This window comes from Sus scrofa, chromosome 14 (assembly GCF_054392235.1).
Source record: "Sus scrofa isolate SSC_HxYL_T2T_F1_AM1 chromosome 14, Sscrofa_HxYL_maternal_Yorkshire_Landrace_v2.0, whole genome shotgun sequence".
NCBI lineage: Eukaryota > Metazoa > Chordata > Mammalia > Artiodactyla > Suidae > Sus > Sus scrofa.
The window spans coordinates 34,702,724-34,730,494 of NC_139396.1; the positions used below are offsets into that span (position 1 = coordinate 34,702,724).

General features: G+C 40.3%; 1 protein-coding gene across 29 annotated transcripts in view; it reads left to right on the forward strand.

Moving 5' to 3' along the window:
• Positions 1 to 27,771, forward strand: part of MSRA (methionine sulfoxide reductase A) — a 383,609-nt gene that overhangs the window by 186,263 nt on the left and 169,575 nt on the right. For 25 of the 29 annotated variants that reach the window (XR_014828473.1, XR_014828472.1, XM_084997830.1 and 22 more), the window contains one exon: positions 6,115 to 6,234. The exons of the other annotated variants lie outside the window; for them this stretch is intronic. Coding sequence is in view for 23 of the 25 variants with exons in the window: in XM_084997830.1 (XP_084853956.1) it covers positions 6,115 to 6,234 (120 nt within the window). In the remaining 2 variants the exon portion in view is untranslated. The remainder of the gene's footprint in view (positions 1 to 6,114; positions 6,235 to 27,771) is intronic. 29 annotated transcript variants of the gene reach the window in all.

A 27,771-nucleotide genomic window follows, 5' to 3' on the forward strand; every position in this document is an offset into this window, starting at 1 on the left:
ATTAAAAATGGATGGAGGACCTGAGTAGACATTTCTCTAAAGAAGACATACAAATGACCAACAAGTACACGAAAAGATACTCAACATCACTAATCATTAGGGAAATGCAAATCAAACCCACAATGAAATATCACTTCACATGTTAGAATGGCTATTGCCAAAAAGACAAAAAGTAACAAGGGGAGTTCCGGTCGTGGCGCAGTGGTTAACGAATCCGACTAGGAACCATGAGGTTGCGGGTTCGGTCCCTGCCCTTGCTCAGTGGGTTAACGATCCGGCGTTGCCGTGAGCTGTGGTGTAGGTTGCAGACGCGGCTCGGATCCTGCGTTGCTGTGGCTCTGGCGTAGGCCGGTGGCTACAGCTCCGATTTGACCCCTAGCCTGGGAACCTCCATATGCCGCGGGAGCGGCCCAAGAAATAGCAACAACAACAACAAAAAGACAAAAAAAAAAAAAAAAAAAAAAAAAAAAAAAAAAAAAAAAAAAAAGTAACAAGGGTTGGCAGGGATGTGGAGAAAGGGGCACCTAGTGCATTGTTGGCAGGAGTGTAAATTGATTCAGCTACTATGGAAAACAGTATGGAGATTCATCAAAAATTAGAACTACCATATAATCAGGCAATCCCACTTCTGGGTATATATCCAAAGGAAATAAAATCATTATCTTGAAGAGATATCTCCAGTCCCATGTTCATTCCAGCCTTTTTCACCATTGATCACCACAGCCAGGAGATGAAAATAATCTAAGTGGCTATCAGTAGATTTATGGATAAAGATGGTGTGCTATTGATATATTTATGTATTTATATATTTGTACATAATATGTATACACACACACACACACGTAATATTATTCAGCCATAAAAAACAAAGGAATTTTGCCTTTTGTGACAACATGGATGGACCTTTAGGGCATTATCCTGAGTGAAATGTCAGAGAAAGACAAATACTGTATAATTTTATTTCTATTGAAATACAAAAAAAAAAAAAGAGCTAAATTCATAGAATCAGAGTAGAGTGGTGGTTTCTAGGGGTTGAGGATGGGGAAAATGAGGAAGTACTGGTTAAAGGGTCCAAACTTCCAATTATAAGTAAGTTCTGGGAATCTACTTTTCATGATGGTGAGTATAGTTAATAATACTGTACTTTATAATTGAAAGTTGCTAAGATAGTAGATTTTAAATGTTCTCGCTGTAGGAGTTTCCATTGTGGCTCAGTGGTTAACGAACCTTACTAGTATCCATGAGGATGCAGGTTCGATCCCTGGCCTTACTCAGTGAGTTAAGTATCCGGCATTGCCTTGAGCTGTGGTGTAGGTCGTAGACACGGCTCGGATCCCACATGGCTGTGGCCATGGTGTAGGCTGGCAGCTACAGCTCTCATTCGGTCCCTAGCCTGGGAACCTCCGTATATCACAGGTGTGGCCCTAAAAAGACAAAAGACAAAAAAATAAAATAAAATAAAAATGTTCCCGCTACAAAAAAATGTGATGGATGTGTTCACCAACCTATTTGTTGTAATTATTTCACAGTATGTATGTATGTCAAATATATTATGACCCTTATACCTTAAACTTTCATGATATCATAATGTCAATTATATATCAATAAACATGGAAAAAAATAAGTTAAAAAATAACATATTACCATTTATAGCTTTGCCAAAGGATGAAATCTAAGTCTGATTGTGCCTCTGGATCCAGCAGCACATTTGCAGGAAATATTGAAGACAGAGGAACAAGTTGAATTGCACCATGAGAATGCAGTTGGCAAAATCCATACTGTGCTAAATTCTGCAGGTCAAATAGCTCATATTTTCTTTAATAGATAAGGAAAAAGAAAAAGAATGGAGAGGGAACCTATCACTTGAAAAAATTTTAAAGACATGAAATTTTTAAAAACAAGCAAGACCAAACTATAGTATGAGGATGGATATCTTGAGTGATAAAAATATAATGAAACAAGGAAGGGAATACTTTAAAAGTCAGACAGTGGTTAGTTTTAGCGGGAGGAAGGGGTTATGTTTGGGATGTGATGCACAGAAGGATTTCTAAGGTGGGTGGCAAATCCTAAATCTTGACCTGGGTGATGGTTACTAGAATGTTCATGCAATAATAATGCATTGGGTAATGTGGCCTTACTGTTTTACTTTATAAATAAGAGATTAAAAATAGAAACTATTTAAAATAAAATAGCACATACTACATATTCTTTGATGATATTCATGTTATTTACTAGACTACTGTAAATTCCAAGAAATTCTACCATAAACAGCCCTTTCTTTGTTTAAACACACACACACTCACACACTCCCTCTCTCTGTCTCACTCTCTCTCTCTCTCTTGCTCTCTGACTCTGTCTCTCTCTCACTCAAAGCCAAATAATAGAATGCTGCTTAAGTTATACTGGAAATCACTGGCTAAAACACCAGATTGCTTCAAGGGGGAGTTTTATTCTTATAGCAACTCCTAGCCTAGGTTAAGTACTTTTCTAAAAATTTTGACATTGATCACATAGCAGGCCCCTGAGGTATTATTTCAGCCATATATGGTCCCCATTGGAGACCTTTGCCCAGCTCGAGCTGGTTCATTCTCCCTGCTATCAGGGGTCTTTTCTTGATCCCTATTAATCATAAGAGGGGATTAAATATCTCTCTACTTGCAGCAAATTTTTGTTTGGTCATTTTACATTTTACAATCTGCATCATGAGGATGTAGTGAAGACGTAGAGGATACAGATTCTGGGGCCATCTGTGTGGAACTGTTGACCATGGTCAGGGTAGGCTGGCTGCTAAAATAGCCCTTTATGTAGCGTGTGCATAGAATCCTGAAAGTGCGTGGTACTCTTTGGTACCATCACTGTTAGTCACTGTGAGATATAGAAATATTTTATTCAGTGAACCCTGTAGACTTATGAACTTCAGGCGCTAAGGTGCTTTCAGCTTGGCCCACTGCATAGCTCCTGGATGCCTTTGTGGCCTTTTCTGTTCAGGAATGCTGCCCAGCTCCTTTTTTAAACCTGTCGTTCTTCAGAGATTCCCTGTCATCTTTCCTGTGATAGCTAATGCCACGTGTCAGCTTGACCTAGTTAAAGGATGCCCAGGTAGCTGGTAAAAGAATCATTTCTGGATGTGTCTGTGAGGGTGTTTTTGAAAGAGATTAGCATTTGAATTCATAGACTGAGTAAAGCTCACCCTCACCAGTGCAGGTGGGCACCAGCCAGTCCACTGAGGGACTGGATAGAACAGAATGGCAGAGGGAGGGTGAATTCACTCTTTCTGTTTGAGCTGGGACACCCACCTCCTCCTGCCCTTGCCCATCAGTGCTCCTTGTTATCAGGCCTTCAGAGTAGACTGGGATTCACATCATTGGCTCCCCTGGCTCTCAGACTTTCATGTTTGGACTAGAATTATAGTACTGCCTTTCCTGGGTCTCCAGCTTGCAGACTGTAGATCAGAGGACTTCTCAGCCTTCATAATTGTGGGAGCCAATTCCTCATAATAAATCTTTCTCTATAAACCTGCATAAATCCTGTTGGTTTTTTTTTTTTCTTCCTCTGGAGAACGCTGACTTATATAATTCCCTCACCCCAGGAAAGGAGTAAAGTAAACTTAAGAGTGAATTCTTGTTCCAGAGACTTGAGGTAGTTAATTTTTATAAATATTCAGTAAGGAGTTTCTGTTGTGGCTCAGCAGGTTAAGGATCTGACATTGTCTCTGTGAAGATGCAGGTTTGATCCCTGGCCTTGTTCAATGGGTTAAGGATCCGGTGTTGCCACAGCTGTGGTGCAGGTCACAGATGCAGCTCAGAGCTGGTGTTGCTGTGGCTGTGGCGTAATCCTGCAGCTGCAGCTCCAATTTGACCTCTGGCCTGGGAACTTCCATATGCTGCAGGTGCCATTGTAAAAAGAAAAAGAAAAAAATTCAGTAAAATTTAATTATATTTGCTAGCAGCAAACAATTCACTTGTAAATAGGAAAAATGGTATTTAGCTGTCTATCTCAAACAATGCATTTACTTATATTTTTCTTTGAATTTTTGCTTTCCTTTGTAAAAAAGTACTTTTTTGTTTTCTTTTTGTTTGTTTGCTTTTTGTCGTTGTTTTGGCTGCACCTGCAGTATATGGGAGTTCCCAGACCAGGGATTGAATCCGGGCCACAGCTGCAACCTATGCCGCAGCAGTGCCAGTGCCAGGTCCTTAACCCACTGCGCCACAGCAGGAACGCCTGCATTTTTTGTTTTTAGAGTAATATGAACCTATTACATAAAAACCTGAAAAATGAAAAAAGTATTTGTATATTCTTACCACTGTGGTACAATCATGATTATGCTTTTATATATTCCTTCTAGTCTATTGTTGTATGAATATTTTCTCATAGTTGCAATAAAACTGTGCATATAATTGTGTTTTTCCCTTTTAAATTTAGCCTTAGGTAATTATGATATAATTATGTACATATTTCCATATTGCATTGTTAACACAACAGTAATTTTTATACTGCATTAAATTTCATCATTTGGTTCTGTCATATTTTTTAACTGTTAACCTATTTTTGGTTAGTATGCATCCCATCACATCTCACATCTGAGCAAATATCTTTTTGTAGAATATATAACATGATGCACATTTCTTTTTGGTTGTTCTTGCTCTGAATTTTTAACATGGAATATTAACAAGTGTCAAGAATTTCAGTAAACTTCTAATTTTTCCTTTAGCTTTGTCATCAAATCTAGCAACTCTAGTGATTCTTGAAGTAGATGGCATGTATTAATTTGCCAACTGTTGTTCTACCCAAGATCCTAATTATATATGACTTAATAAAGCCATATAAAACTTGAGTGAGGTAGTAATCTTTTTACATCTAGAAACTGGCCACAGAATAACAGTTGTGGACAGTTTAGAAAATCATAGTAGAAAATAAAGTTTCTTTATTTGGAGCCCAGGAAATGTAATGTAGCATTTGAGGTGTGTGTGTGAGCATGTGCATTCTTGGGAGCTAGGCCTTAGTTTTTGTAATACAGTCAAAAGAATCAAATAACTGGTATGAGCACAATGTTTGTTAGTTGAGTGAAATGCTATTTTTGTGAATTTCTTTATTTGCTGTTCCCCTTTTCCCTGCCTTCCCCTGTCTCTTTCTCTATCTAGCTTTTTCTTTCTTTTTTTTTTTTTTTTTTTTTTGCCATGCCCGTAGCATGTGGAAGATCCTGGGCCAGGAATTGAACCCAAACCACGGCTGTGACAAGGCTGAATCTTAAGCTGCTAGGTCACCAGGAAACCCTTCTTATTCATTATATTCAGTCATTGAATTCAGAAAAATGGTTTTTTGGTGAGCAGTGATATATCAAGTGAAAGTTTCTAATGACTTTAAAAAATTCTTACACTAAACACATATGTGAACTTGTTAATCAAATACCGGGTCAGTCTTCTTTGATTTGGGGACATTTTCCCATTTAAATCAGTAATTTAGTGTTACATTCCTTTGTTAGAATTTTTTAAGAAAGCATGACATTAAATAAATAAATTTCTACTATTCCTACAACTTTTTTAAATGATTCAATGATTTTTATTACATTTATAGTTGTGCAATGATCATCACAACCGAATTTTGTAGCATTTCCATCCCCAACCCCCACCCCCGCAACCTTTCTCCTTTGGAAACCATACGTTTTTCAAAGTCTGTGAGTCAGTTTCTGTTCCGCAAAGTTCATTGTGTTTTTTTTTTTAGATTCCGCATGTAAGTGATAGCATATGATGTTGGTGTCTCACTGTCTGACTACTTCACTGTTTTGATATGTCCATAATGAACTGAGTGTGGAAATCCTTCATCAAATGCAGTTATCTTTTTGCTGTGTTATTTCAAAAGGTATAGCTTTACTGAGTCCATTAAAATTTGAGCCTTTCTAAGTTTCTGCACAATTAAAGCAGATGCATTCTGTGAAAATAACCTTAAAATTCTTTTTAGATGTTAGAAACTCTACTTCTTTAAAAGATAAAATCTTAGTCACTTTTGATTACCAAATGACAGGAACGATCACTTTTCTGGTTAAACAAGGCTTCTGATATGCAATGACCACCTTGGTTTTTTATGTAGGACTAATGAGTTTCATGTTTTTCTTAGGCATGGGCTGTTTCTGGGGAGCTGAAAGGAAATTCTGGACCCTGAAAGGAGTATATTCAACTCAAGCTGGTTTTGCAGGGGGCTACACTCCCAATCCTACCTATAAAGAAGTCTGCTCAGGTAGGAAGAATTTGCTCCCTCATATAAGGAACAAAGATGGGACTTGTCCCTGCTGACAGGTGACAGGATCTTTAAAGTAGAAATAAAATTTTTTTGTGTTTCCTCAGTTTTCTCTTGACCATTTCTAAAAATGTATTCTCTGGCCTTTCAATTTATATTTTTAGAAGATAATAGACTTCCTATGGAATGTGTCATTTAGCTTTTGTTGCGGAACAATCATCTCAAAACTTAATTGCTAAAACACTCATTTGATACCATATGATTGTGGGGGTCAGTAGTTTAGACTGAGCTTAGCTTCGTGGGGTCTTCTGCTGGTTTCATCTAAATTCATTCATGTGACTCCAGTTAGCTGAGGGGTTGCCCAAGGGCTAGGTGGTCTTTGGTGGCTTTGTTCATACATCTGGCAATCGCTGCTGGCTGTCACTTCCTCTTGCCTGGGGTCATGGCGAGGATGGCCTTTGTCTTTAGCACACTGGCCTGGGAAGATTCATGTAGTGGTGGATGCCAAGATAGGAGCCCTGAGAGAGGACAAGCACCCTTCTGCTAGCACCATTCAAGTCTGTGTCACAGGCCAAAGTAGGTCACGTGGTCTAGCCCAGAGTCTGTGTGGGAGGGATTACGCAAAGGCAGGTGTACAGGGAGATGTGAAGAAATTGGGACCATCACTGCAACTCTCTATCGCCTGGGACAGATATATGTCATGTACCAGACTTTGAGGGAAAAACATTAAAAATCAGGCTATCACGAAGGGATTGGCAAACTAAGTTCTGCTTGCTGCTTATTTGAAGCATAGCCATGACTGTTTATTTATGTTATCTGTGAATGCCTTTACCATGGCAGAGGTTGAGTGGATGCAACAGAGACTATATGACCTGTGAAACCTCAAATATTTATAATCTGGCCCTTTACAGAAAAGTGTTCACTGACCAGGACAGGCAGACACATCTGTGGCAAATTCTAGCTCAAATGCCAGACAATATCACTGGAATTTGTTTTGTTTTTTGTTTCTGGCGCTTCAAGGATTGCCTTTACCTTCTGCTAGCTCCAAGAGCATTTAAATCACCTTCTTTTTCTCTTTTAAAGACTTTTTAAAATTTTTTAAATAAAAATGGTGCGTATTTAAGGTGTACAACATGATGCTTTGATCCACATAGTGAAATGATTACTTACAGTCAAACTAATTAACATACCCATTTCCTCACTTCTTTTTTTGTGATGAGAGCACCTTTGATCTACGTTCTTAGCAAATTCCAAGTATATAATACGTTATTATTAAGTACGGCCACCATGCTGTATTATATCTCTAGAACTAATTCATCTTATGTAAATGAAAGTTTGTCCCCTTTGACCAACATCTCCTCATTTCCCTGGAAACCGACATTCTCCTCTCTGCTTCTGAGTTCGATTTTTTTAGATTCCACACACAAGTGAGATGATGCATATTTTTTTCCGTGTCTAGCTTATTTCGCTTAGCATAGTGTCCTACAGGTTCATCCATGTTGCTGCAAATGGCAGGATTTCCTTCATTTTTTAGGCTGAATGATATTCCTTTGTAGATATGCCACATCTTCTTTATCCCTTCATCGATGGACACTTAGGTTGTTTCCATGTCTTGGCCTTCGTGAATAATGCTACAGTGAACATGAGAGTGCAAACATCCCTTTAAGATACAGATTTTTGGAGGGTATATAAACCCAGAAGAGAGATTGTTGGATCTGTTTTTAATTTTTTGAGGCACATCCATACTATAAAACACATTTTTAAAATAGATTTTATTGGAGCATAGTCAACTTACAAAGATGGGTTAGGTTCAGGTGTATAGCAAAGTGTATTAGCTATACATGTTCATACATCCATTCCTTTTCAGATTCTTTTCCCATATAGATTATTAACCCAGTCTTAAGTAGATTTCCTTATGCAATACAGTAGGTTCTTGTTACCTGTCTATTTTATATATAGTAGTATGTATATCAAAACATTTTTTAAAAGAATATTTTATTCACTATCTTAAGAGTTCTTAATATAGAGAGTTTATCTAGATATATAGTCCACCATATTGACAGAAACGGCATTTTAAAAATATATAAAGAGTTTTATTGTTTAAAAATTAAGGTTTGTTTTGGTGTTATTTGTGGAGGGTCCTCTCGTCTCTTTGAGGATGCTATGAGTGAAGGTGGGGGAGGAATCGCACTATGGGAGTTTGTTCAATAATGAGCATGTTGATTTGTTTGCTTCAATGTGAATTCTGATTTTGAAATGAAATTTGAACTGTGCAATGAAAATATCTTAAAATATACTTTTTTTTTTTGCTTCTGGAGAAGAATCGAAATATTCTGATTGGTGTTGAGAATGTGAAATATCGAACAAATACTTCAATATGTTAATCTATTTTTTTCTTTACTTCTGTTTCAAAATTAAACAAATGCTTATGCAGAGCTATAAATAGATTCAGATGAACCCTGGAGATTGCCCAGGTGTATCCTCTTAAGTCTCAGGAATGGAGATGAATAGACTCCTTCCTATAATTGCAGACATGACTTAATAGCCTAAGAGAAAAGGTTGCTAAGAAAACCTCCAGGTATCTACTGCTTATGCTGTTACTCTCCACCAGCAAAATGTTAATCATCAATTAGAATATTGTGATTTCTTGTTTGCTCAGACTGTCTCCAATTCAACTCTTCACCTTAACAAGAACAGTATAGTTGGCTTTTGCTGAACTCCTACTATGTACTAGGCACGTTTTTCATCTTTGCTTTTTTTCCATCTAATCTCCCAAACAGTTCCATGTAGTATCTCACTTTCTGTCTTTCACAGAGGGAGTGTTGAGGCTCAGAGAGGATAAATAACTTAACCCAAATCCTATCTCTCGACTTCATTAACTGTCAGCTTAAAACATATGCCATTGACCATGGTGTAAGTCACCCAACTGTCACCACGTCCCAGCCATTCTCCATTCATCTTTTCCTGCTACCCTCCTCCACACCTTATCTTTCATATACTTTTGAATCTGTTGGTGTGCTTTGTCATGGTTATTGTAAAGAAAAATACTGAGCAGTTTTTTTTGGGGGGGGGTCTTTCTGATGTTTAGAAGGATAAAGTACTGAACCCTCTTAAGATACAGTTCATGCAGACATCTGGTGCATTAGAGGCCTGTAGCAATGGTGAAATACAGAAACCACGAGGTTGGTAAAGAACTCTATTTGATGTGAACACTACCTGCTAGGTTAGCGGTGGCATCGGAAACTTGTTGTCATGGAAACTTGTTCCTGATTGGAAAAAGATAGTTGCAGGGTCTTATCCAGACAAAGAAGGAGAGATGATTTCTTTCCCCAGGCTTTTTTTGTTCTGATCATGAAAGAGAAAAGCAAAAAGGCAGAGAGAAACTGTGATAGAAAGGTCTCTCTGGCACAGAAGTGGTGGAGCCTTCAGATCCCTGGAAATAGCGGGGAAGGAGAACAAACAAGGTCCCTAGCTAGAGTAATTATGATAACCAGCTAATTAAAGATTTTTGACCGAGGAGAGGGATAGGGGAGACAGAGAGCAGGTTATACTGGTTGGGCCTCCCTGCTGGGGCCTCCGGTGCTCAAAGCCTTGTTGAACAAGTCAACTCTGGAGGAGTCTGCCTTGTAAGAAGGAAAAACCCAGGCTGTGCTAAGATGTGTAATAATTGCTGAGGTTTCCTGTGAGAGAAACACTAGTCTGTGTGCCAGTATTTGCATTAATTTTAAAACTGCTTACTCTTGTGTTTTCAATTAAGCTTGTAAAAACTTGGTCAGAATCAGGACTCTTTTGTAAAGGCCTTCATCCCTCCCTTCTTTCCTTCCAGAAAAGAAGCCTAAGGTCCTAGACCTGTGCCAAATTTCTTCCCTTATAGGGCAGGACCTCTGAGCCTAAGGTACCACTGAATTTCTTGGGGGAGAGGTGCCAGAATTATAGGGCTAGCACTCAGGAAGAGGTTCTCAAAACCACTAGACTAGCTTTATCACTCCCTTCTATTCCAGCCAGTCATTTGGGAGATACTTCCACAAGTCAGAGCTTGTGTCAGAGCTTCCATAAATATTGTCTAGGGGCACAGATGAGTGATCATAAGCCATAGAACCAGAATCATGGGCTGAAGTTGGTCATGCCTGCTTGCTAGTGGGTATGCACAACCTTAGGGGATAAATGAGCAAATGGGTGTGTATCTGAGTGTGAAAGCAGGTATGTATCCAGACAGGATGCATGTTAATGTCTAAATGATGTTTCTGTGTGGCTACCGATGGGCCAATGATTCTGAAACGTGAGCTGGGGTTGTGATTAGGCACGTAGAGAAGAGATATGGCTTCTAGTAACAGCCAGGAGAGGAGGTGACCCCACAGTGACACTTGGATAGAGTTTACTCTGTCCCGTAAACAGAGTCATTAATGGCCCACCAGTGGGTCTGTTACATGCTGGGTGATCTCTGTGAGACTTGAGCCTGACACATGTAGAAGACGACACAAAGGGAAAACAGTTCCTCAAACATTTGCAAAGCTGCCCTTTAGAGTGAAGTAGCAAGTTAGGCTGTAATGCATCAGAGCTGAGACAGGCACTCACTTAGAAGAGAACTTGGTTTCTGGGTTTTAGGACCTCAGAGTAAGCTGATGGAGTGTCCTGACATATGTAAAAGGAAAAGAAGAGAATCTTAGCAGGGAGGCTGGTCAGCCAGGCCAGCCGGGGAAAGGGGTGGTCCTGCTGGTGCTCTGTGGATTGCTCTGTAAGGTTTGGCTGCTGGACAGACTCCCAGAGTCTGACACCATGACACTTAGATTCTGTCACTAACTCCTCTTGTTCTAATGCACAATCCATCCTTTGTCCTCCTGTGGAGATTATTTACAGGAAGACAATGAAAGACAAGGTCAGTCAGCCAGACAGTCCTAATTCTCATTTCAAGTTCAATTAAATGCTGTTCTGAGATGTATATCTCAGTCTACTGTGAGTTTATTCTACACAGGTCATTCTTTCCATATTGAATTAACCTTGGGTTAAATTAAATGATAAACATGGAATTTGGCCTTCAAAGCTGAGAGTCAGAGGCCCGACTGCCATGAGTTTCCAAGGGCTGTGATGGCCTCCTTGCACTTCCCTGGAGACTCCCCATCCCTCACACTTGTCCATCATTTCATTTAAACCTGTTTAAAAAGGTGATCATCTTCCTATAATAAACACTTAAACTTCCTTTCCTCATATTCATCAGTTAACACAGAAGCTCACAGACAGAAACATGCATCTCCCAGATCTTTTAGGCCTGGACTCTGCATCCTCTGAGAGATGCCCAAGACCAGCTGCTGCACCAAGAACACAGTCTCAGCTTGGAGGCTGCTGGCATTGCTCACAGCCACCATTTGGCAGCTATTTCCTATTGTCTCCAAGATCTGTCTCCAAGAGATGTGTTGAGAAGTTGTTTAAGTCTCAGTTGCCATCGTCCTGTTCCTAAAATGATTTCCAAGGAACCACTCATTCCTTTGGTGTTCTTTAACAGCTCAGTGTATGCCTGGCACTGGAGAACCCATAGAAACCTGGGATGGAACAGCCATGAGGAGACTAAATTTCATGTAGGCTTTCTGGAATGAATTAAATTCACCATTTATTGGGACTGTACCATATACAAGACATTGTATTAGGTACCAGGGGAAGGTTGTACAGGATAGAAAGTTGAATAATGCTAGTACCTGTCTTCCAGAATTCTTTCTCTCTAATCAAATGGAATCTTGATCTTTCACGTTTTTAAAGAGTTGTGCTGACCCTGGCTACATACACATACACACACACACACACACACACACACACACACATTCACACACACCACATATTTGTTATGCAAACCAACTGATTAACTGGCATGCTCTTGCTTTACTACGTTGATTTTAGAAGTAATTGAGCTATTCAGTTTCTTGAATACCCTGATAGAGAATTATTCTTACATTTTATAATAACGACTACACAGATGAAAATATGAAAAGACATTCTGCAATGGATAAGCATTCTGGGTTAATTTCAGTGCATTAGCCTAATACACAAATAACCCCATTTCTGGCAAGAAAACCCAGGATGTTCATTCTTTTCGTATTTTGCTTACAGATGTTCAGAACAATTCCATGTTTATTAGTCTATTCAAAAGCTTTTAGAAATCTGCACAGCCAAGTGGCACCAAAACCAGAAGCATGAAAGGGACTGTGCAACTTTTTCTCAGAAGTGAGATTCATACAATCATGCAGAAAATCTGAGGCTCAGACGCTTTTCTTTATCAACAGAATACCCTGGCGGATTTTCATGCAACATGTTCAGTAGAGGTCCTGAGCAGGAGCCTGGGCTTGGGAGGGGCAGAGAGTGGGAGGCTCGTGTCACTTTCTGGTGGCATCCTAACCAAGGCCTTTTCACTCCCTGGACTTAGTTGCCTCTTATTTAAAATGGGGGCAGTGCAGCATTATGAAGTCAATAGAGTTGTGGTGAGGTTCTTATTTGAAAAGAAAATTAGTTCATATTGGAAGTATCCTAAGAAATCCAGGACATACACTCCCTACCACTCTAGCCCTTGGGCATATTCAGGATAAAAGTATTGGGTCAGGAAGCATCACTGGGGGCTGGGGGTGGGGGGCGGGGGCAGGGAGGGGGCTGAGCACAGCCCACGTAATGTGTGCATGGCACAACAAATAAGGACCCAGGAGTTCCTGTTGTGGCACAGGGGAAACGAACCTGACTAGTATCCATGAGAGCCCAGGTTCGATCCCTGGCCTTGCTCAGTGGGTTAAGGATCTGTTATTGCTGTGAGCTGTGGTATAGGTTGCAGATGCAAACTCGGATTCCGAGTTATGGTGACTGTGGCTGTGGCTGGCAGCTATAGCTCTGATTTGACCCCTAGCCTGGGAACTTACATATGCCACACCTGTGGCTCTAAAAAGCAAAACAAAAAACAAAAAAAAACAAAAAAACAAAAAACAAAATAAAAAAACCCAAAAAACCACACAACAGTAACAGCAACAAAACAAACAGAATCCCTTTTCTTCGTTTCCTCGTCCGTGTTCTTAGTAGGTCATATCCACACCCCTCTCCAAATGTAAACCCTTCTTTCCTCCATGCTTAAGAGCTCTAACAAAGCATTGAATAATTTCTCCACTAATATATATATAAAAAAAACCCTCAAGATACTTTTTTTAGTTTGACTTAATTTCTGAAGTGTTTGGGTGGATGTACATGTCTATGTATCTTGCATGAGATTAATGACCCCATTCTTTTTCTGAGTAGTGATGAGTTCTGTTATTAGCAGATTTTATCAAGCAATGTAAAACACTTTCTAAATTCCTTGCAGACTACATTAAATCTCTTTAGTGCATAGTAAGTCTTATTGTACTCTTTTCAATGTCAGTCAAGGTAAATTACTAAGTTATTGACATATCCCTGAAAATGCAAGAATTCTGGTGTTCAGTTCTTGCTATAAGTAATTTGATCACTTTTTGCTCCTCTTGTATTAGACTTAAAATTAACCTTGAACTTGTAGTAAGCAGGATGAAAATGCTTACCTCTCATAAACAACCAGGAGGAAAGTAAGCCTTGAGGTCAGAGGTCCTATAACTCCTATTTTAAGCCTTAGGATGAAAGACAGCTCCTCCACCCAACCTATCCATTTGGCCATTGAAGATGGATTAGTTCAGTGAATGGATCCATTACCTGAAAGGACAAAATATAGGTCATGAGTACCCTGCTGGTTTTGTTTATTTTCCAAGCCTCAATTACCACAAGGAAAAGTTTGGCTTTTTGACAAGGACACCTTTCTAAGAGGCTGACATCAGGAGTCCCGGGGCACAGGTCATGGGGAGGTCATGCCATTTCAGTTCTAGAAAGCTCTTAATCATTTTCTGGTCTAGTGGCTTTCAAAGTGGACTCCAGGAAGATGCTGCAGGGGTTCCGCCAATCATGAGGTGTTTTAACTAAATAACGAAGATTTGGAATTCCCTCTGTGGCTCAGTGGGTTAAGAACTCTACTAGTATCCATGAGGACAAGGGTTTATCCCTGGCCTTGCTCAGTGGGTTAAGGATCCAGCATTGCCATGACCTATGATGCAGGTCGCAGATGTAGCTTGGATCTGGCATTGCTGTGGCTGAGGCTGTGGCTGGCAGCCATAGCTCCGATTTGACCCCTAGCCTGGGAACTTCTATATGCCATGAGTGTGCTCCTAAAAAGACGAAAGAAAGAAAGAGAGAGAGAGAGAGAGAGAGAGAGAGAGAGAGAAAGGAAGGAAGGAAGGAAAGAAAGACAAAAAACCAAAATAAATGAACATTTAAGTTGTTTACAAAACCCATTCACCCTTCTAACTATGTTACATATTGTGATCTTGACTTATATTTAAATTTTTAAAAATTCTTGAAAATGTTTGAAGACCACTGAGACTACTTTCTTTTTCAGATAAAGAAACCAAGGCTGAGAGAGTGATTTGGGAGTTAGACTTGAGAAGAAGGGTTAAACATTTGTCTTCCTAGATCCTAAAAGGCTAGAATCCTAAAAGGAAATTGCAGTCTGTGTCCATCATGCCCTTTTAAGTGAAGTTGGGGATCAAGGATTCAAAGTGGAGGTGGTTATTGAGTTTGAAATGTTAAGACTTCGGGAGATCAGTATTTGTCAATTAGGTCCTGGTTATTTCAGTTAAGCTGGATTTTTTTTTTTATTATTACTAGACAGTTCCTATGTCTGCTAGACAGCAATCAGTGGTGTCTGTTACAGCCTGGGGCAGGGCTGAGGGTGTGATAGAAGAGCCTGCTGGAGCCTGTCTTGTTAGCCAGGGCTATGGCATCTCTCATTTCCCTTGACCTTGGAACGAGAAAGGGAATCATTCAGTCAGTGTTGCTACCTTGCCCTCTTTCAAAGCTTCTGCAAATCTGGTTTCCACCTTGGGCTGTGGCCCCATGGGGCCTGCAGAGTAAGGAACAGTCTGCAAACTGATTTGTCCACCAAGCATATCCTGAAGATCTGAGTGACATCTTGCTCCCATCTACTTCTGATTTTCAGCCTGTACGGGAGATAACATTGTGATAAAGGAAAGACACATTGATGCAATATTACTGAACTCTTTTTTTTTTTTAAGACTGCAATTCACTTTTATTTTTAAATTCAAAAAAGAGTGACATTTTAAATGTATGTCTATCACAATCCCACAATTTAGAAATAGATTGACAACATATATTTCTCTTAGATCTTTTCTTTTTTTTATAATTTTTTTATTTTCCTACTGTACAGCAAGGGGGTCAGGTTATCCTTACATGTATACATTACAATTACAGTTTTTCCCCCACCCTTTGTTCTGTTGCAACATGAGTATCTAGACAAAGTTCTCAATGCTATTCAGCAGGATCTCCTTGTAAATCTATTCTAAGTTGTGTCTGATAAGCCCAAGCTCCCGATCCCTCCTACTCCCTCCCCCTCCCATCAGGCAGCCACAAGTCTCTTCTCCAAGTCCATGATTTTCTTTTCTGAGGAGATGTTCATTTGGGCTGGATATTAGATTCCAGTTATAAGTGATATCATATGGTATGTGTCTTTGTCTTTCTAGCTTATTTCACTCAGTATGAGATTCTCTAGTTCCATCCATGTTGCTGCAAATGGCATTACGTCATTCTTTTTTATGGCTGAGTAGTATTCCATTGTGTATATATACCACATCTTCCAAATCCAATCATCTATTGATGGACATTTGGGTTGTTTCCATGTCCTGGCTATTGTGAATAGTGCTGCAATGAACATGCGGGTGCACGTGTCTCTTTTAAGTAGAGTTTTGTCTGGATAGATGCCCAAGAGTGGGATTGCGGGGTCATATGGAAGTTCTATGTATAGATTTCTAAGGTACCTCCCTACTGTTCTCCATAGTGGCTGTACCAGCTTACATTCCCATCAACAGGGCAGGAGGGTTCCCTTTTCTCCACAGCCCCTCCGGCACTTGTTATTTGTGGATTTATTAATGATGGCCATTCTGACTGGTGTGAGGTGGTATCTCATGGTAGTTTTGATTTGCATTTCTCTTATAGTCAGCGATGTTGAGCATTTTTTCATGTGTTTGTTGGCCATCTGTATATCTTCTTTGGAGAAATGTCTATTCAGGTCTTTTGCCCATTTTTCCACTGATTGATTGGCTTTTTTGCTGTTGGGTTGTATAAGTTGTTTATATATTCTAGAGATTAAGCCCTTGTCGGTTGCATCATTTGAAACTATTTTCTCCCATTCTGTAAGTTGTCTTTTTGTTTTCTTTTTGGTTTCCTTTGCTGTGCAAAAGCTTTTCAGTTTGATTAGGTCCCATGGGTTTATTACTGAACTCTTTTGATCCTAATGATACATCCTTCATGCATGGACTCCAGAACCAGAACCTGTACTGGGGGCTCTTATGCAGAGGCTTGACAAAGTCGCATGGTATTTCCTGCTCACACAGCCATGGGACCACCATGCTAACTTTGTCTAAAGTTCCCAAAGTTGAAACAAAATAGACATAAGTGCCCTTTGTTGGAGCGATTTCCAGTTTGTTAAAAGGATTCAGTCTAGCATTAGACATCCTAGAGGAGGAGGAGGAAGATATTCTTGTAGTTTCAAAGGGCTGAAAGCTGGGGAGCACCAAAACCTGAGTCAGCAAAAGACCTCCCTCCTCAAGCGGTAAAGGACATGGCATGTCCTTCCTTCCTTCTTGGGTTTATTGACCAAAGACTTCTATATGTCATTGTCTGTTTTTTGTCATTTAAGGAGAGGACTGTGGATTCTCTGAAGATATTGCATGTTCAGTATATTCTTCACATGTCCTTAATGTTTTCATTTTCTCCAGCTTGTTTGGCTGTTCCATCCCCTCTGTCCTTGAGCAGCTTCATTCACTGCTGAGAACAGGTGTGGTGGGCAAAGGTCATCAGACCAATAGACTTTAAGTAGTTTAATGTGTCAGTATTTCAGCATATCTGATGGTAAAATTTGTGTAGGCCACTTAAATGGAAAATAAATTAAATGAAAATGAACAATAATAAAAGCATTCTTTATACACACCCAGCACTGGAAATAGGTTGTTCTTTCATTGTTTTGAGGTTTTATTTTCAAAGATTTAGGAGGAAGATGAAGAGGAATGTGCTATAGCTAGCAGTTCTTAAGACATAATTGCAAGAGCAATTGATGAATGTGCCCGCACTGATATTTTCAAATCACATATAATGGAGCCGTTATGTAATATGAGGAAGATAACCTTACAGGGGGGTTGACTTCTCTAGGAATTTTATGTGATACTCTGGGACTTAATTACTTCATAATGACTGACAATTTTTAGAGCCTGAGAATGAGGTTTCTTTTTCCTTTTTTTTTTTTTTGCCTAAGTTACGTTAAAAATAAATATCTGGGCCAATTACTGCCCCATCCGCCAAGTTGAAACTGCAGCAAGAGGGACTTGTATGAAAACATGGGCACCCATCACGCGAGCAGATCACCTGGTAGGAAGGTAGCAGCTTCGGGAGAGGTCGCTGTTGGGTGCTGGCCTGTCTTGGATATGCTGGGGCCTCATCAGCATGCGCGAATCAGTCACGGGCCACTGAGTCCCCTCATCTGGGCCAGGCTTTGCTTAATAAATCCTGGCCTCTGATGCGTGGAATTGCGGAGTCTGTCAGGAGCGCCGAGGGACAGAGCTGATCTAAGCATCTTCAATCTGTGCACCTGGGAGCCAGCGTCCGGTCTCAGTGGCAAAGCTTTCCGAGGAGGATGCTTACCCACAATGAGGTCAGACTCTCTTATTTGTATTTGTCTCCCTCCTCTTCTGTTCTGTCATATTCTCTCCCCACTTCCCACTCCCCCTCCCCCTTCTCTCTTTTTCTTATTCTTTTCACTAGTTAAGGATGATTTTCTACCCCAGTACTGTTATTATTATAATAGTTCTTTTAGAACTATCGCAAGAACTAGTGACTTAACTTAGTGCCCATCTAAGGTTTAGAACAATTTAGAACATAAAACTCTCAACAGGTATTATTGTAATAGTATTATATTAATTACTGGTTTATAAAATCTATGAAACATTTCTAGAGGCTGAGCTTTGTCACAGGGCTGTGAACTAAGCAGGGCAGTGTTGTCATTCTGGCTTACAAAGATACAAAGCCCTCCAGAGCAGAAAGTTGCTCTGAGTGTCACAGGCTAGTTAGAGATCCTGACTGTCTCTTTTGATGGTATTTCTTTTGTTTTTTTTATTTAAATTTTTTTATTTTTTGCTTTTTTTTAGGGTCCCACCTGTTGCATATAGAAGGCTAGGGGTCAAATTGGAGCTGCAGCTGCCGGCCTATGCCACAGCCACCACAATGCCGGATCCTTAATCCACTGAGCAAGGCCAGGGATCAAACCTGCATCCTCAGAGATACTATTCGGGTTTGTAACCCACTGAGCCACAATAGGAACTCCTCTTCTGATGGTATTTCTTTTGAAGAAAACAGGGTTCGTATTTCAGACCGTCTCTTTCTAAGCTTTTTCTTTATCCATTTATAATAAATGCCTTTTTATATGCCTTTGTTGAGCATTTTAGGATACTTTTTTTTTTTTTTTTGGTCCTTTTAGGGCCGCACCCATGGCACATGGAAGTTCCCAGGCTAGAGGTCTAATCGGATATGCCACAGCTACAGTGATGCCACAGCTACAGTGATGCCAGATCTGAGCCGCGTCTGCTACCTATACCACAGCTCATGGCAATGCCAGATTCTTAACCCACTGAGCGAGGCCAGGGATTGAACCCACAGCCTCATGGTTCCTAGTTGGATTTGTTTCCACTGCACTATGGTGAGAACTTGAAGACACTTTTTTTAAAATTTTTTTTTTTACTGTTTTTTTTTTTTAATTTCCCCAATACATTATTTTTTTTTCTACTGTACAGCATGGTGACCCAGTTACACATACATACATGTATATATTCTTTTTTCTCACATTATCATGCTCCATCATAAGTGACTAGACATAGTTCCCAGTGCTACGCAGCAGGATCTCATTGCCAATCCAGTCCAAAGGCAGTAGTCTGCATCTATTAACCCCGCGCTCCCAATCCATCCCACTCCCTCCCCCTTGTCAACCACAAGTCTATTCTCCAAATCCATGATTTCCTTTTCTTTAAATGATATGAGATTAAGTGATGAAGTTCTTGTAAGAATAAACTAGAATTTGGTTCATAAAAAAATGTTTGGTTCTCTGGAATTATTTATATGAACCTGATCCATAGAAATGAGGATTTCTTTTTCTTTTTGTTGGATGGATTTTGAGGTCATCTGTTTCAGTGATTTTTGAAATTTCTAGTAGGCATTAGAATACTTTCTTCAGATAAAGATTTTGCTCAGAAGTCTAATATTAAAACAAATACTCTGATTAGTAGAGGGGGCTCCCCCCATACTGTCCTTTTTCTTCAGGCCAAAGAGGTGTTTCCTTGGGGTTAAGTCTAAAAAGCAGCTGAGGACCAGGCTCAGTTTCACTCTAGGCTGAAACACATGATGAAAATGAGGAGAGCTTCCCAGATACATCATCTACTAAAGGAGAAGATCTCCCCAACCACATCGTGCACTGGGGGAGAAGACTCCTCCAGCCATATCATGCACTGGGAGAGGAGACCTCCCTAACCACATCGCACACTGGGAGAGAAAACCTCCTCTCCTCAACCACATTGCCGCAGTCGTGCCTGCTTTAAGGCTGCACACTGGAAGTTACAGAATTCCTCAGGATTGGAAGGGAAGCCATCCAGAGATAAAGTACTGGAAGGCATAAGAAGGGGGCCTTTTATCCTCTCCCTTCTCAGAGATGTACCCAGGCCTGAGGTATACCTAGGAGCCTTAAGCATAGGTGTTTTTGCCTGAGTTCTGTGTCTCCCAGCAGAGGCCCAGAGCATCCAGGTTTTTTTGGTCATTTGTCTTCTTCTGTTTTCAGTTTCAGCTTTGGCACCTTGAGTATATTTATTTTAAAGCCTTCCCTCCCTTCCTCAGTCCTGGAGGTAAGGAACTGTTGGCTATGGTCGTACATGGGCTCCTATTCTCAGACCTGCCTTACCGCGGAAGGGTGGGTTGACAAAAATCATAGGTGCCTGAACCTCTGTATATTTGTGCACAAGGAAAAAAAAAAATCTATCACCTTGTTTAAGGCTTGTTGGGTTTTGTTTGGTAGTTTGAAAATGCTCTAGGGACAACCATCTGTCCACTTTGGAGAGACAGGTTATAAAATGGCTAAGCCGTATCCACCCTGGGACTGGGAGTGGGGTCAACATGGGAAGAAGCTATATGTTTTTGGCTCTTCAGCAACATTTTTAATTAATAAGCTTTGTTTTTTAAGAGAAGTTTCAGGTTCACAGAAGAATTAAGATGAAGGTCCAGGAGTTCTCTTGTGTCACAGCAGGTTAAGGATCTGGCATTGTCACTGCAGTGGCTTGAGTCACTGCTGTTGTGAGGATTCCATCTCTGGCCAGGGAAATTCTCTGTGTTGTAGGCACAGCCCCCCCCCCCAAAAAAAAAGTGAAAACAAAACTAAACAAAGCAAAAAAGATGAAAGTACAAAGATTTCCCATATACCCTCTACCCCTATCCCATGGCTTCCCCCATTATTGCTATCTCCCACCAGAGTGGTACATTTGTTACAGTTGGTCAACCTACTCATGATTATCACCCAGCATCTATACTTTACCTTAGGGTTTACTCTTGGTATTGTCTGTTCTGAGTTTAGAGAAATGTATAAAGACATATATTCACCATTGTAGTATCACACAGAGTATGTCTTATCTTCGATTCTTTTATTTTGCAAATTGTGACTGCTGATCTCCTGGGGTTGTCTCTTTGGATTTGTTGATTTGCTCACTGGTGTTCCTCACATTGGTGTGTTAGGCTCTGTCTGCCTCACCCTCACCTGGAGGCCCTTGTGGAGGGCTGGCTCTGCCTGCCTCACCCCTTCCTCATGGATGGGTGGCTCTGTGCTCATGGTTCTGCTTGTTATACTCAGATAACCCCAACAGAGATACTCTAGAAAGGGGGCCAGGGCCTGGTTCCCTAAGATTCTGTAAGATATGGAAGTTTCAGAAAAGAAAACTACAATTTGGTTCTATCAGTTTGTTTCTAAATATGGACTGGAGACAAACACTGCCAAGATGAAGTGGACACGGTGACTGTAGGATCTGTCAGAATCTTCCAGAAATGGAAGAAATTGGTGACTGCGTGGTGAGTCATTGACGAATGAGGCTCACTCTGTAATTTGGGCCAGTTGCAGCATAATAAAAGCTCCACTTCTGAGTGAAGACTCACACATGACAAACAAGCAAAAACTACATAGTGCCACCATGCCTGGGCCAGGGTGTCACAGTGCCACTGTGTATAGCTCACAGGATCCTGGTTAGTGATGAAAGCAGAGTGAAAAAGCTGCAGGTAACCCAGGAATAGAGAACCAGTGAAGTTTCCTTTACTCCTTAGAGGAGGGGAGGAGAGGTGAGGGGAAAAACCTCTCAGCTCTAGCAGCACAGGCAGATTAGCAAAGCAGCTCGTGGTGTCGACAGGCACAGATGGGCTGGCCACATCGCCTGGAGTTAGGGCAACAGATGGATGATTCATTGCATAAATTGGATACCCAGGGACCTCATGCCTGCTAGAAAGTCCAAGGACGCATCAAGTTGACCCAATGACACCATACCTGGGCAAAGGTACCACCAGGGTGCCCGTGATCTGAAAGGGAAGTGAGCAGCCATTTGCACTGGTGGGAAGAAAGACAACTTATATTCAGTAAGAATAAAGGAAATGCTATCATCTGTGTGAATTTAAAAGACGTCTTTCGTAAGAGGACTTTCTGTCTTTCATTCATCTTTGCAAGACCTGACCTTATTATATCACTTCCGAATGTTGTAATCATATGACATTCAGAGCACTGGAAGGGGAAATAATATTGATTTTTTGATATATATGCAAAAATATATTTGAAATACATTTTCTTAACAATGAATTTTTACTCTAAGCACAAAGCAGAAAATAACTTTCTTGAAAGTAATTATATACTGTGGTTCAGTTTTCAAAATACGGTATAAAATGTATAAAAGATGAAGACTTCATTTAGAAACAAAATATTATGAGTATAAAACAAAAATAATTCTATCTGGCTACATTTTAGGTCACTTTAATAGTGTATCACAGAAACTATAGTCAACTCTGATGGTACTGATACCCTTTCCATTTGCTGGTAAAATGAATGAATTAACATGTGTTTAAGCTGATACACATTTAATACTTTATATACATCTAGAAGGTACACACATTCATGTTAGGATCGCCATTGAAAGCTTTTACAAACTTACTACTTACTCTGGATAAGTCCCCGTGCCAGATACAGTGGTAAGGCAGGAGAGGTTAGTTTTTGGTTTTTTTGAAGGTGTATATCTATTGTAATAGGGAAGAACCTTTGGATTCTAATGCAAGTTAAGAACTAATAAGCTTATATTGCCTGTAAGCTTAAATTATACATAATGGCCCATCTCTGAGAACCCTGCCTCCCAGGTAATGAGTATTAAGCTAAAATACCTTTGTTTAGCTCACAGGAAACATCCTGACCTATGAATGACTGCAGAAAGGAAGAAATTAGCACATCCCTTCTGGAGGCTGACCAGAACCAGGAAATGTTTGACTTTACTCTCTCTACTTTTAGTATAAAAAAAAGCCTGAATTCTAATTCAGTCAAGAAGCTTCTTTGGGACATTAGTCCACCATCTTCTCAGTCTGCTGGCTTTCCAAATATTTTCACTGTTCCTTTCCCCAACAACTAACTCATCTCTTGATTTATTGGCCTGTTGTGCAGTGAGCAGTATGAGTGTGAACTTAACGCCATTACTTTGTTAGAAAATAGACTTCATACTTAGGGATAACTTCAAAGTTTTGACAAAAAAAGCTACTCTACTAGAAGCCAGTCCTCTGTTAAAATTTATCTTCAAACTATACCCGTACCTTGAGTATACTGTTTGCCCTCAAACTCCACCTGTGCCATTAAGTTGCTGCTAAACTGGGCTTCCCTCATCTCCACTAGCTTATGAGAACTGCAGCTATTAGCCTGTGGCAGGTCACCTTGTGTAATAGTATGCCATTTCCATAATTGTCCAAAAATTTTATCATTGTATGAAAACGTTATAAATTGCATGCACCTAATTTTAAATATTATGTTTTTGATTTGTAAGGGTTTTTTTCCCCCCAGAAGCTCAGCATTGAATCTCTTTCAAAGTTTTCTTTTCTGTACTGTTTCCAGATATGTTTCAACTCGTTTGTTGAAACTCTGGCTGTTTGGAATAAAACTGGAGTTGTTAGGCAAAGCTGCTGCAGGCTGGGCCCAGGTGGGTACAGCAGGGATCTGGCAGTCGGGCTGGGCCTGAGCTGCTTGGACAAGCAGGAGTGAACAGGAGGGCATACATAAGGGCATGACTGAAGTGCCAAAGGTGAAAAGGGAGAAGGGCAGGTGGGGTGAAGGATACCTTCTGGAGTACATCATCATTGAGTTTAGATGCCTAATCAATGAGAAAACTTTAGCCTTGATAAATGGGCCAGGGGTGCAATCCTGTTTATCAAGTCCAAGGAGATAACCTGGGAATAAAGTGAGAGGCCAGAGTAGAATTGGTTACATAGGTAGGATAGGCCAGTGTGTTGAAGGGATTGAAGTGAGAGCCCGATGCAGGGGAGTAGGGATTAAGTCTGCCCTCAGATGGAGAAGGAGCTTTAAACCCATCTCTGAGTGTGTGGAGGCTACTAGAGCCAGAGTAGTGGGAGTCAGGTGGTCAGGAGTGGCCTCTAGGATGAGGTCATGACAAATTGAGGGTCTTGCCTTTGATTCAGGAAAGCAAGAGCATTAAGGGCTGGCTATTGCTCACTTTTCACAGGTGGCTGATTTGATGTCTGAGTATCCTGTTGGTGTTTACCCATTTAAGTCCTGCATGTAGGAGAGGCCAACCCATATTCCAGAGTCAGACCAGATGCTCAGATGCCAAGTGGCTGGCTGTAGGAGAACTTGGCCAAACACCAAATGGTGGGGAAAGAAGAGCGAGGCAAAGGGCACAGGCTGGTCTGGAGCAGCCACGTGGAGTCAAGGTTAATTCTTGGCTCCTGGAAGAAACACAGTGCAGACGAGATGCCAACCACTGGTTGGTGAGTCAGGCAGGACAGGGATGTCACTGAGGCCTTCTAGGCAGCCATCAGCTTGGGGCAATCCCTGTAAGCCTGGTCTTCAGGCTGACTGAAAGATCTCAAGTCATCACAAACTGTGATGATCACTGGAACAAGTGACCCATGGCTCAGCCAAATGGACAGAGCTGGAAAGGCTTTTGGAATCTTCTGTATTTGCACAGTGGGAAATGAAAACTCAAGAAGGCTAATGACTTACCACTGTCAGCTGGCCTATAGCAGGGACTAGGTCAGGACCTTTGTCTTTTTTTAATACTAATTTTTTTAGAAACAGCCCTACTGAGGTATAATTGATATATAGGAGTATACACATACTTAAAGTATATAATTCGATAAGTTTTAACATTTGTAGACACCATAAAAACCATCCTAACAATTAATATTCAGCATATTCATCACCCTCAAAGTTCTCTCATGCACCTTTGTAATTGCTCTCTCCTGCCTTCCTCATCCCCCCTTCATCCCCTGCCACCGGCTCTCCAACCCCCTACGCCCAGGCAACCTCTGATCTGCTTTATCAGATTTCTAGATAAATTTGTCTCTTATAGAATTTTACATGGAATCATACATATATGATTAGCATACATGTCTGGCTTTCTTCATTCAACATAATTGTTTTGAGAGTCATCCATTCTTGTATTTATCAATAGTTTGTTCCTTTGTATTGCTGAATAGTATTCCATCGTGTAGATACACCATCAATTCATGTGTTAGTTAATATTTGGATTGTTTTCAGTTTGTTGTTCTAAATAATGCTGCCATAAACATTCATGTCCAAGTCTTTGTATGGACATATACATTCATTTCTTTTAGATGAACACCTAGAAATTGGATGATTCAGTCATATGGTAGGTCTATGTTTAGCTTTTTAAGACATTGCCAAGTTGTTTTTCAAAGCTTTTGTACCATTTTACACTCCTTCTGTTGTGTATGAGAGCTCCACTTCCTCCACATTTTCACCAACACTTGATGTGGACAGGCTCTTCAATTTGAACCATTCTAATAGCTGTGTAGTGATACAGCTTTGTGCTTCTCACTTGCATTTCTCTAACGACTAAATGATATTGAGTATTTTTTTAAGGTGCTTATTTGGCACTGGTACATCTTTTGTAAAAGTCTTTTCAGATCTTTTTGTGCATTTTTATTGGATTGTTTTCTTATTTTAGAATTTTGAGAGTTATATATATTTGCAAATATCTTCGAGTCTGTGGCTTGCCTTTGTGGCTTGTTTGTTTGTTTTTGTCTTTTTGCCTTTTCTAGAGCCACTTCCGCGGCAATATGGAGATTCCTAGGCTAGGAATCTATCGAAGCTGTCTCCTCCAGCCTAAGCCAGAGATACGGCAACTCAGGGTCAGAGCCGTGTCTGAGACCTACACCATAGCTCATGGCAAAGCCAGATCAAACCCACAACCTCATGGTTCCTAGTTGGATTCATTAACCACTAAACCATGACAGGAACTACTGCATTTTTTTAAATTTGTTTTTTATTGTTATTTCCCCCAACACACTTTTTCTTTTTTTAACAATGAGAGCCTTTGCATTTTTTAACAGTATCTTTTGAAGAGTAGAAGTTTAAAATTTTGATGATGCCCAATCTATCCATTTATTCTTTTATGGATCTTTCTGTTAGATATGATGGCATATCTAAGAAATCTTTGCTTAACCCCAATTCACAAAGTTTCTCCTATTTTTTTCTAGAAGTTGTATAGTTTGATGTGTATATTTAGGTCCATTTTTTGAATTTTTGTTTATGGGTCAAGAACCCCCCAGTCTTTTGACATAAGTGCAATGTAGTAAGAGGCATGTGGTCTCTTTATCCACACGTGGTTATAGGAATATTCTACCAGTACCATCATGTTTAAATGCAAAGGTTAACCATATATTAAATATGTACGTCACTCAAAAAATACCCCACTAAAATACATTGCCCAGTTTTCATAATACATTTAATGAAAGAATAATAAGGTCATTAAGGGCAATCAGTGTTTTGTTATATTCTTGATTATATTCTTGATTATGGTTAGTGGTATTTCTTGATACAAACATAGTTGGAGTAGGAAGTAAGCCCCTTCCCCTTTAATGGGGACCAACACAGTCCTGAACTCAACCTTAAGACCTTGACAACAGCAGTGATTGCACATTGTTTACCCCCTGCCCCTCCTGTTGTGGTGATTATGGCACTTTAGAATTCCTGGAGAGGATGCAGGGCTTAATCACATAATTATGTCCCAACAATATGGGGCACTCTCTCTGTTGTTGCTAAGAAGAGCCCAAAGAGAAATTTGTTTAGGTTCTTACTGCGAAGGCCCTGTAAGAGGAGAGGCCACAGTGGCTGAAGAAAGCAGCTTGTAGATAGGGAAGGAGTTGATTTGGAGACTGAGTAGGGCTGTGTAGGGATGTCAGGGGTTTTTCTCTGTGCTGTCATGTAATTATGTGGTGGGGGGGGGAGGTCTTTGCACCATGCTGCTGTCTATAGCATGTAACTGTATGACTCAGGTTCCATGACACTGGTGTCTAGAATTGAAGTTGGTCATTTCACTCCTGGGGATTCTTTATGGACCCTGGTATCCTGCCTTCCTAGTATCCTGCACTCTCGGCCGAAGAGTGAAAAGCAGTGGCAGTATACAGAAAGGGACATTGGGATACAGGTCAGCAGATGGAGTTTTGTGTTCTGATTGTCCCTTACATGTACTGGGGGACCAGCAGCATAGTAAGGCATTTGGCATCTCCCAATATCAGTTTCCTTTTCTGCCAAATAGGGAGAATGTGCTCTCTACATGTACAGAATTACTGTTGGTGGGTGGGGCCAATGCATTCTTTCATACTTTCATACACAAAAAAATTATTTGCACATATGTATCTGGAGGCACTGTGAGAACTGGCCTTCTCCCTTCCAGGGACCTTCCCTGACCCCATCACCAGTGCTCCCTTCATCTCCCTGGTCACCTTTGCAAATTTCCCTCATTGCACTTGCTCTATCACAGTGATTGTTTTTTCTCCTTGTCTGGAGCAGGAGTTTCTTCAGGGTCAAGACCTCTAATTTATCTTTATAACCCTAGTGCCATTTCATAAATGTCTGATGAATAAGCAGCTCGGTGGATAAATATGAAGATGAGCAGAACATTCCTTGTATTAAAGGAGTTCATAGCCTAGCGGAGGAGATAGACATGTATATGAGTACTTGTGGCCCACTGCTCCAACTACAACAAGCAATTCACTTATTCATTTTTAAACAAAATGGAAATACTTCATTCTCATCCAACAAAATAGCTTTTATTGGCACTCAAGACTTTTATTGGGTAGAGAGTATATTGTTGAAAATGTTCTCTAAAAAAGAGTAGGAGAGACAAGGGGAGGCAGTAT